Source organism: Otolemur garnettii, unplaced genomic scaffold (genome assembly GCF_000181295.1).
Source record: "Otolemur garnettii isolate 467f Iridium unplaced genomic scaffold, OtoGar3 scaffold00191, whole genome shotgun sequence".
Lineage (NCBI taxonomy): Eukaryota > Metazoa > Chordata > Mammalia > Primates > Galagidae > Otolemur > Otolemur garnettii.
In genome coordinates this window covers 738,259-749,361 of record NW_003852586.1, presented here as the reverse complement: position 1 = coordinate 749,361, position 11,103 = coordinate 738,259, and the positions used below count along the sequence as shown (strand labels likewise).

The 11,103-nt window shown below is 46.5% G+C and overlaps 1 protein-coding gene across 1 annotated transcript in view; it reads left to right on the top strand.

Annotated features, from left to right (window-relative positions):
* Nucleotides 1–659: 659 nt before the first annotated feature.
* Nucleotides 660–11,103, top strand: part of SLC4A4 (solute carrier family 4 member 4) — a 353,144-nt gene continuing 342,700 nt past the window's right edge. The window contains exons 1-2 of the mRNA XM_023507587.1: nucleotides 660–910; nucleotides 4,862–4,935. Of these exons, the coding sequence (XP_023363355.1) occupies nucleotides 858–910; nucleotides 4,862–4,935 (127 nt within the window). The 5' untranslated portion in view covers nucleotides 660–857. The remainder of the gene's footprint in view (nucleotides 911–4,861; nucleotides 4,936–11,103) is intronic.

Genomic DNA, 11,103 nt, shown 5'->3' with positions numbered 1-11,103 from the left:
GGTTGGGAATAGCAGGCTGTGGAGGAGAGCGGCCAGCTCTGGGGTTGGGGACCATCCCCACGCCAGCCAGTGTGCCAGGGTGGGGGGCTGTGTCTGGTCCCCCTGGAGCTTGGTGCCCTGGTTGCCCTGTCCCTGGGCTGGCACTGTGCTGTAGGCCTGGGCAGTGAAGGAGGTGGTGGCTCTGTGGTGAGCAGTGGGTGTTTAGCTAGTGCATCCTTGGCACAAGCCTCGGCTAGGAGAATTCTGTCATCATGAGTCCTAACCCTGAAACCAGATGCTGTTGCCATGGGGACAAGTGAAGTGCTGCTGGGGAATGCTTACCAGAGGGGCGGAGAAGGACGGTGGCAGGGCAAGTGAGGCGAATCTGAAGCTAGGACACCCAGAGACCTTCGACCTTTAGCCGCTGTGCCGGGCAGGCTTCACTCTGAGGCCGTGTGCTGGCGGCCTGCCACTTGCTGACTGGCTGAGTGGCAGCTGCCTGGGCTGTGTGGACTAGCTGGGGAGCACGTTGGCAGTTGGCAGTGGCTCTGGGGGTGGGGACTCAGAAGGGGGGATGTAGACGGGTGCTCAGGACCCAATGGCTGACAGTTTGCACAAATGTTTCTCATGCCAGGCTTAAGTCACCCTCTCAAGCCTGCTCAGTGATTAGGAACGGCTGGTGAAAGCCAGTCCGTTTGGCAGCCAATTTGACATGTGTTACAGTTAAATCATTTTGGTGTCCCAGAATAATGAAGAATAAGAAAATCCTCGCTCTGGTGTGGACTTGTGTAGCAGGGGCACCGCTGTCAGAGGCCTGCTGCAGGGAGGCATTGTGGGCCGAGCAGATGTCATCCTGACTCTGTGACCCTCACCCCGTGATGCTGGAGAAGAGCTTCCAAATCTATTCTGAACTTTGCCTCATGCTGGTGATGTGAGTCCTGGGAGCTGTCTGGAAGCTCCTTCTCGTCTGTGTTCTCAGCAAGTGCAGAGTGTGTGAGAGGACACGGCAAGAAGGGGTTTGGGGGCCTTAGCCAGGGACTGGATGGGTTAACTTCTTCCTGTTGAAAGAGGGGGAGCCAGGTGTGTCAGATGTTCATTTAAAAAGACATCTCTGACTTTCTAATAATAGCAGGCAACTGCAGAGAGGATTTGGGGTGAGGAGGTGCAAACCCAGATAATTGACATTTGTGGTGCAAAGATGGAAAAAGGCTGTAAGATCCCTGGAGTCTGTGCAGAAGCCCACGTGTGCCAGGTGGATGCCCCCGAGGGGGGCGAGGGCTGCTCTGGTGAGAGGCCTCTGTGATTGTGCAGGCTCCATGGTTTTAGTCCCCTCACCTCATGTGCTTGCTGCAGGGAAGAGGTTCTGCACCGTCTCTGAGAAAGAACGAAGTTTCTAATGACTGCGTGTAGTCGTGGAGGGAACGTGCGCTGTGCATCATGGGCGGGAGCCTGCTGGTCTCTGCTCTCTCTAGCCAGCTGGGTCCTGGGCAGCCTGCAATGGGCTGCACGGCGCTCAGCCTGGGAGAGGCCTTTCCTTAATGCGACTCCCAGCCCTGCAGCTGTTGCTGATTTTCTTTTACCTCTCATTTGGTTGTTGCATGGAATTTTGAAAATGGCTTTGGCACAAAGGCTCAACATTTTATTTAGGAAATGTGAAAAAAGACAGTGGAAGACCTTAGGACCAGTTTGACTAATGGTGAGGTACAGAAATAATGTTCTGTGTGAATTTTGTTGGGTTTTGTAGGCTGATAGGACAGAAAGGGTTAGTTAAGAGAAAAAAATGTCAGCTAAAGGACTGCTTGTTTCCCGGAGTGGGAGACAGTGTTACTGATGGACGCGCCATGGCAGAGCTCCTGGGCTTTGTGTGCTTCTGAGGTCTTCTAAGAAAATGCTCGCATTAAACTGTCATTCTCACCTGTGTCTGCGGTGTTGTGGAAGGGAGGGGTCCTTGTCCTCTGGACGGACTCCCCTCAGCTGCTGGGGTTTGATGAGGCAGGTGAGCTTGCCCGAGGGTGCCTGTCCCTCTCACTTATCACTGTCTCTCCAGGGCTGCGGAGTTGCCTGACACACAGTGGACAACTCTGTGTGGTGGGGCACACAGTGGGTGCTCAGCAAATACCTGCGACTGCTGCATGGAGGGGCAGCAGAGGGATGCGGGAGCCCTCGGAGCCTTCCCAGTGTCTCCCACTGTGTTCCTGGTGCTTTGCTCATGGCACCAGCACCCTCCCTGCTGCCAAGTGCAGCAGCGTTGCTTCTCTGTCTCTGCCATTCGCAGCCTCCGTAGAACAGCGCACTCCCCCCTTGTGCAACTTCCTTCTCCTCACTCTGCCTGGTTTTTCTTTTGCCTTGTGATTGTTGGTGTCCTCTGCTCTGCTCCTAGAGGTTGGTGTGCTTCAGATGGAGGTCTGTTCCTCGACTTCTGCATTCTCGCCCTGAGCGATCTCCCCGGTGATACCTGTGATAGCTTTGCTCATTGACTCCCAAGTTTTTATCTCCCTCCCCCCTGCTGAGCTCCAGATGGAGGCATCTGCTTGTGTCCCCAGCAGCTCTGTATTCAAGTACAATGAGCATCTTAGTCTTGAGGGAGCCAAACACACTGGGTCCTCCTCCACAGCTTGTTCCCCCACAGGCTTCCCTGGGCCCTTCAATAGTTCCCTGGTTTTTCTTGTCCCTAATTGTCCATTTGTTTCACGTAGCAGCCCAGGTAACCATGTAAAGTCCAAGTCCCTTTCCATTTTAAACTCTTTAATGTCCCCATAACACCTAAAATTCTGACTCTTTACTGTGGTTTCACGGCCCTGGTTTCCTCCATTTTCACGTCCTGTGGCTGACCTATCTGTGCAACCATGCTGGCCTCCCTCGTTTCTGTTCCTAGGATGTGCTAAACTTGCTGCCACCTCAGGGCCTTTGCACTTGCTGTCCCTCTGTGTGGAACACTGCCCTGCCTGCAGGCCTTCCCACGGCTGCTCACATGCTGCCTTCCCAGAACCCCATCGGAGGATCCCTCTGCCTCATTTAGTTTTTGGTAAAGCGCTTAATGTTACTTGAGATCCCCTTGGTCATCTGCTCGTTATCAGTTTCTGAGGAACTTCGTCTTATTTACAGATGTGTCCTCATTCCCCATAAGTACCAGAAACGTAGCAGGCACTGATAAGTATTTGCTGAATCAGGGAATATGTGGTATCATTTAGTTTTCATGGGAACCTGAGGCATGGGGAGGGTGGTGGATAACTTGACTTTTCAAGTTTTTGAGGCATTTGTTTTCCACCGTAAGCCTGAAGGCATTTCCTGTGTGCATTCAGTTTTGTATGTTTGGTTGTGTATAGAGAAGGAAAAAGGTATAGATCAAGATGAGCTGTCAGCTACAAGGCCTTACCCCTCAGGGGGACATCCCGCAGGTGTCCAGAGGTAGCAGTTCCCTAATGGAACCCTGGAGTTTGCATCTCAGAGCAGTCACATGTGGCTGATGCTGTGTTGAATTAATGCGAGGTTGATATCAGGTACCAATTTCATAGACGGAAAAATCAAGGCTTGAAAATGTTGAATACTTTATGGTAAATGACACAGCTACTGAATAGTAGAATTAGGCTTTTTAATCCCAGGACTACCCGACAACAAATTTCTGACTTTTTATGGTGCCATGGTTGCTTTGTGCGCTCCTAAAATAGAAAGGATGAAAACAGGAATTTAGTGCATAGATTATAAGAATATCTGAAGCGTAAGAGTAAGTTAGACAGACAGTATGGAAGGCAGGCCCTGCTCAACGCCTGAGCACATAATGGGATGCACAGAATGCAGACTGAACATTTGGTTCTCTGGCGGGGCTTGGGCACGGTATGACACAGAGCAGCTGTCCCCAAAGTTCTTTGTTTCTAGTACTACACAAGCAGCATTTGAGCAATTCAGGATTTCTTTCAGCTTTTGCTATAAATAGAGTTCATGGAATTCTGTGTATCAGTTAATGCAGTGAAAAGGAGCTGCAGAGTCTGGAAATAAAGCTCCGTGAACTAGAAGCATGTTTGGCATGGGGAGGCCATAGAAACGCTATCGTTCCTTGGATGAATTCTGAGGACTTATTTAGCGTATGAAATTGCAGAGTAGATCCTATTATGTAAGGAGACGGGAGGACAGCGCAGTGTGGTTGGAAAATGAAGACCTTTGTGCCCTCCAGGGAAGAGTTAACAGGGGAAAACACACTTAGAGAAGGACGTGAAGAACAGTATGGAAAATGAATGAATGGGGGGCACGTATATGTGCCTACGGCCGAAGCTGGGTTGCTGAATAATCCTCAGATGTCAGATTTCCGTAAGGCCAACATGTGACTCGAAGCTTGCCACTCCACCGAGACTGGGCTGTGCTGGTATGCAGAGGCTGGCTGTGGCTGGGCTCCCACCGTGCACCAGCCCCGCTCCCTGCCGCTCTGTGCGGGGGTGGGTGTGCATGTGTGTGAGGGTATACATTCATGCAGTGGGCGGTTAGAGAGCTGAGCACTGAGGCTGCATCTCCACAGACGGTCATCACGAGCACTCCAGACACACCAAACTTCCTCTCTTGGTATTTCTTTTCTCTTTCATCCTTTTTTTTAAACCCCAAAGGGGAGAGCCCCCAACATCTAGCCTATAGGATCTGGATTGTCTCCTCTTGCCTGTCTATGTGGGTGCCCTCTCAAGGTTAGAACGGAGCTATGTGGCGCCCGCACGTTCTCCAGAGGAGCTGCCTGAAGGAGCAGCAGACGCCGGAGGAACAGTGACTCTGACAGAGAACAGTGTTCTGCCAACATGAACAGCAGCTCACAGGCCGGCCTGCCCAGGAGCTGGGCTGCTCCCAGTGCCTCGCTCCAGGAGAAGTCTGAGCATTCTTTTTTTCTTTTTTATTACTACAGGATGGAGGATGAAGCTGTCCTGGACAGAGGGGCTTCCTTCCTCAAGCATGTGTGTGATGAAGAAGAAGTAGAAGGTGAGCTTTGTGGGTCTGGGGAGCGTGTGTCCACGTACGTGTGTCTCTGGAGGGAATAGCACGCAGACGGTCCCTGTAGCTTATATTTCTAAAGCTGAGCACCAAACCCTTTCTATAGAGTTTCTTTAATCTCCACATCTTGGTTCCACACAGAAAGTAATTTTAAGCACTTTATTGGGCATCAGAGTCTGGATCAGTATGGTTTTGCCAGGTTTTAAAAAAAGCCTTATTTTAAAGCAGGTACCTATGTTAGTTATGCCTCTCCCTCAAACATAAATATAATGCTACCACCTTCCATGACTATTTCAAGAAAGCTGCTGGATTTATATAAATGTCTTTGGCAGCAACTTCTGATATTCTTACTTGTAGCTCTGTGATGGAGAGCAAATCTGATGAAAGGAGGGTGATGCCATCGTTGCCAGGAAAATGGGCCTAAGCTGTGGATGTGATGAGTCTCAGTTAGGAAAGGATGGGCAATAAGTTTTTACTGAAAAATCTCCCGGACTTCTTTTGTTAATCTTCCCTAGTACTTGCTAAAAACCAAAGAAGTGTCATATTATATGTGCTGTGGTGACAGTGTCAGCGTGTGTTCCCTTTCTCTTGTCTGAGTTATCAGTAATGTGAGAATAATGTTTTTTATTTGGGAGTGAGAAGACAAGGCTTAATAAATATTTATTAAAGTAATTATTATATGAAGGCATCACAGATGTATGTTATTGTTATTTACATTGAGATTAAAAAAATAATCAGGGTTCTAGGCAGTAAAGTTGAATGAACTTGCAGGTGAATTGTGATCAATTCCACATTTAAAGTCGCCTAAGAGACAATTCATACATGACCTGGAGAACTCTGGTCAGACTGGTGCCATTGGGAAGCATTTCGTTCCAACCGCAGTCTGGAGGGCGGTGGGCTTGGGGCAGGTGAGTGGGTGTGGTTGCTGTGGAGCGATTCTCTGCCTTGTGAACTCTGCGTGCTCCTGGGCGTGTGATGCTCCCGCGCTGCCTGGCTCAGTCTGAGCGGCAGCCGCTCGGGTGCTTTCCTCGTCTCTGCAGCAAGTCTCTTCTACCCATGGGTGTTACAAGATTGGTGTCCCCAACCCTGCCAGTCCCCAGCTTCCTGCATTTATACTTCTGAGACTAATAAGAATGTGATGCCTGAGTTTCTTAGGAAAACGGAAACTGCAGTATTTTCTTTCATACTGTTTTCTGGGTTCCTTGCATTTTTACAATAGGACTGTGGGAAAATGTCCAGTTGGTGAAAGCTAAATAGTAAAACTTTTGTCTTAAGATTCTTGGAACCCTGGAAGTTAAATCTTTATTGTAGTGGCCCAGTCCCGCTGTTGAAGAGAAAAGTATTAAAGTTTAGTATAAGGATATTAAAAAACATAGGTTTGAGTAAGCACTCTGTACTTGTAGGACAATTAAGCAGAAAAAAGCTTGAGAACAAGATGTACCCTGTGTGTATGTTTTCTTTTGAGAAGAAGGTTTTAGCTGAGTTCATAGAACTATGAATCATGTCTCAAGCTATGAGATCTGTAGGCTACTGCATAGGTGTCAGGCGCGGTATCTTAAGGCTTTGGTTAAGAAGTGTATTTCCTGAAGTATTTCCTTGGATTTTCAAACACAAAATGTAGACAACAATGTAAGTGAATATTTTAGAAATCTGGTGCCAGGTTTAAGGAGAAACAAAAATGGCAAAAACGTCCACGTAGGTAACTGAGGAGGCTCTCCCCATGGACGTGGTGCACCTCCCCGCACTCACCGTGCACGAGGCCTTGATGTATTAGTGGCTGTCACGTACGCTGACGGTGCCTGGGCTGAGGGCATCTCTGCTAGGCATGCTCACTTGCCTGTTGCTGTGTCCAGGGCCTGCAGGGTGGTGGCTCATGATGTCATCATTCAGTGGGTAAATTCTAACACTGCAGACTCTCCTACAAAGTCAGGAAACTACAGTTAGGAATTGTTCATGTCTAATTTGGCATCCTCCCAGTTGACCCTCCTCCTTCTCATGTGGCTTCATCATTGGGGGTGGGATGACTTAACATTTATAGTTGCTCTAGGTAATTGTATGAAATAGTTGACATGGACATGGGCGTGATGGCACATCCGTGATCCCGGTGGTTGAAAAGAAGAAACCGGAGGACTCGCTGGCCGAGACCTTTGGTGAGGATTCACATTTTGAGTGGGAAATGTGAATGTTTTTCTTAAGGATGTGAGCCCAGCTTGTACTTTTAGTTGTATGGAGAAGGGCGTATTTAAAGGACAGCAAATGACAAATGATTATCTCTATTTTGAAGTTGCTGAGTTTCTGGTACATTTATGACAGAAACAAATGCTCCAGTTTTAAAGATCAGTAATTCAAACGACGAGGAGCTGGAACATTTTCCATTTATATTATCAGCTTCATATCCTTTTATCTAAATAGTTATTTCTCTTCCACACTAAACATTGAGGTATGTTGCAGTGCAGCTGGCAGGAGTAAGCTTAAAATAAGTGTTTTACAGTAATTTACAGAAGTAAAATATATCCTCAATAAGCAATTAAGATGGCTAAGCTCTCAGTACTTTGACATGTTCATGCTTTTAAAATCCTTCTTAGAATCCCCTAATTTAGAGTAGTTAGACTGAAGGCCAGAGGAGCCAGTGCTGCCTGGTCTCTTCTGCTGTCCTGTGGTTCAGAGGAGACAGAGGCTATAGAGAGAGACTTCACACCCCACCAGCACTCCCTGGTCTCTTCTGCTGTGCTGTGGTTCAGAGGAGATAGAGGCTGTAGTGAGAGACTTCACACTCCACCAGCGCTGCCTGGTCTCTTCTGTGTGCTGTGGTTCAGAGGAGACAGAGGCTGTAGAGAGAGACTTCACACCCCACCAGCGCTGCCTGGTCTCTTCTGTGTGCTGTGGTTCAGAAGAGATAGAGGCTGTAGTGAGAGACTTCACACCCCACCAGCGCTGCCTGGTCTCTTCTGCTGTGTTGTGGTTCAGAGGAGACAGAGACTGTGGGGTCAGACTTCACTCTGCACTTCAGCTCACTTCCCAGGGGGCATAATGACACTTAACCCACATCCTAAAAACTCAGTTGAAAACCATCAACTGCATCACTCAACTGAACAGAGTGAGTCAGAAGAGGAACAGATTCTGTTTAATGAATTTATCTGTGTGGTCTGTATTTAAAGGCCTAAACCTCATTGCCACATAGTTTTCCTCACGTGTCAATGGTTTAAAGAGATACTCTTTCAAAAGGGAAACAAATGTCAATTTTAATCTTTAAAATAAATAGAAGCTGTGATATCTCTTCTTACCTTGGTTACCTTATACGGTGTATGGTTTGATGAAATTAACATTTTTGGCAGGGAGTGGTTACTGTGGATAATGTACTTTAAAATGTCAGCATTTCAGATACTCCTACTTGATTTTTTTATCAAAGGGCTTCAGTTCCTGCCCAGGCAGGCCCTTCCACACTACACATATTGGTCTGTAGATGATAAGTCAGTGTTACCAGGAGGGTCTGGCAGTGCTGGCCCTGAGGAACAACCCGTGGTTTTAATGTCAGATAGAAAATGACATGAAACTGGGGGAGCGAGTGGGACTGCCAAATTTTATGGGGTGAACCAAAGTTGACAGGAGAAGATGCCCCAAGTAGCTTTTTCCAAACAGGAGGAAATAGGGTGGATGCTTTCTTCTTTCTTTTTCTTTTTCTTTTTTTTTTTTTTAATTTGAGACAGAGTCTCACTTTGGCACCTTGGGTAGAGTGCTGTGGCATCACAGCTCACAGTAACCTCAAACTCATGGGCTGAAGTGATCCTCTCTTTCCTCAGCTTCACAAGTAGCTGGGACTGTAGGAACCTGCCACAATGACCAGCAATTTTAGAGGTGGGGTCTCACTCTTGCTCAGGCTGGTCTCAAACTCCTGAACTCAGGCAATCTACCTGCCTTAGCCTCCCAGACTGGATTACAGGCATGAGCCACTGCGGCTGGCCTCGGATGTTTTATTTAAAAAAAAAAATCAGTTAGGATTTTGGATCTGTATGATATAAACATATTACTTAATATTCTCAAGTTTCACAATAAGGGAAAAGAGCAAACTCCACCTTATCCTTTGAGATAAGGCTTTGGCTCTGCAGGGCTAGGTAACTCCCTGCAGCCTTGGCAAGTCTGACTGTGGCGAGGAGGGGCCTCTTCTTAACATCAAGTCCAATAAATAACACAGGGGACAGAATGCACAGTAGGGCAACTTCAAAAATGAAACAGGTCTCCGTTTTTGGAGCTTGACTAGTGCTCTCTTAAAGCCATTGTGATATGTGGTGGTGGTTTTCCTCTTACATTCAAAACTTAACCCAATAAATAGGTTCCCACTTGTCTGAATGGAAGAATAATTCTATATATTCTCATGGCTATTGGTGGACGTTAAGAGAGATTGTTGAAAATGAAAGCAATGTACAGGAAGATTTTTTTGAGGGGGGAGGGGAAATAAAAGTAATAAACCAGGACAGGCTCTGGGACATAGATATTCACTAATTATTTGTTAAAAGAATGAATAAATAGGGTGGTGCCTGTGGCTCAAAGGAGTAGGGCACCAGGCCCATATACTGGAGGTGGTGGGTTCAAACCTGGCCCCGGCCAAAAACTGCAAAAAAAGAATGAATAAATGATATATAAGATAACTAAATAAAGCATATGTAGAATTATAATCCTCTTATATGCTCGATTTAAAAGTTTGCAAAGACCATTGACATTTATATTATTTGTATGTTTATACTTATAAGAAAAGCCCCTAAAACACTTCTGCCTCATCCTCTGTCATTCTTTTGAAGGGAGAAACTACAGTGATGAAATGTTGGCTTTTGTCTTTTTTGAGGTCAAGACCACAACATTTTACAGCCATGAAATCATAATGACTTAACTCTGTTTTTTGCTAGAGGATGTTATGATGCTCTATTAATGTCTATTAGGGGAGGTAGCATTCTAAAGGAAAAAATGGGTAGACATTTGTTAATAATTACAGTGGTAAAAAATGTGATTGCCGAGAAGGAGTAGAGGAAAGCCTGTCGGATGGGAAGGGAGGGCCCGAGTTTGGGCGACGGCTATTCTGAGCGCTGGACCTGAGTGTCCGGTTGCATTTTGCTGCCCTCTTCTCCTCTGTTCACTCTAACTGCTCTGAAACGGGGTGTCCAGAGGAAACACTTAGGCTACTGCTGCTGAAGGAAAAGCCTCTTTAAGAGAAACAATGTCTCCACGCACTGGAAAGCGCCGTGTTCAAAGGCTGATACAGGAGGAACAGCTTAGATTTCCCGGAGCAGGTTGAGCCCACACAGACCTCTCCCAGTTCCCTGCTTTTTTCTCCTCCCGGCCTCAGCTGAACTTGCGCCAGAGGTTCTGCAAGCAGCTCTCAGCTCTGTTGCTGCGTGACACCTTGGTGCATCAGAGAAGTTAAATATTTATGTGGAGATTTCTTTTGCCTCAAGGAAATCTGATGAGAGTTCCATGGGTTTTTGAAACTGGAATCAGACCTCCCGTCTCAGTTTTCCAATTGTAAAGAATTCCGTGGTAGGACAATGTGGTCTAAAGCCTTCCTGAAGCCACTTTCTGTCCTAACAAACTTGGTGCTTGGGTTGGGTTTTGCAAAGATGCAGAAATTCTGAAATAACTTGTCTGTAGATGGGGCTTCTTTTTAGAAGCATCTTACTAGGTTTGATGTTTATTTTGGGGAGTCTCTATTGTTTCTTTAATTCATGTGTTAAAGCATAATGGCTAAGTGTTGATTTGAGAATAAAAGTTCAAACCTTGCTCTGTTGCCAAATTGTTGGATAAGTGAAGAAAGCAACTTGCAGTTTGAACTTTGAGTTTTCTTCTCTGTAAAATGGGAATAATGGAACAAGAAAGGAACACAGAACCTTTTTAACAATTACCAAAGACAGTGTTGCTGCTGGACCTGGCTTTATACCACACCACTCTGTTCTGTTTTCTTTCTGATTGATTTAGCTTTACCAATCGTTTTCATTGATTACTATTCTTTCTAAAAGTTCTGACTGGACTAAGTGTCGTTTATTTGCTTAATTCATTTCTCCCGACCTCTATCCCTTGCCTTCCTAACCATGTTTACCTACTGCTTCTTATATTGGAAAAGAAGTAATTTGCATTTGGCCAGAAATGGCCAAATGACGTTTCCCAAAG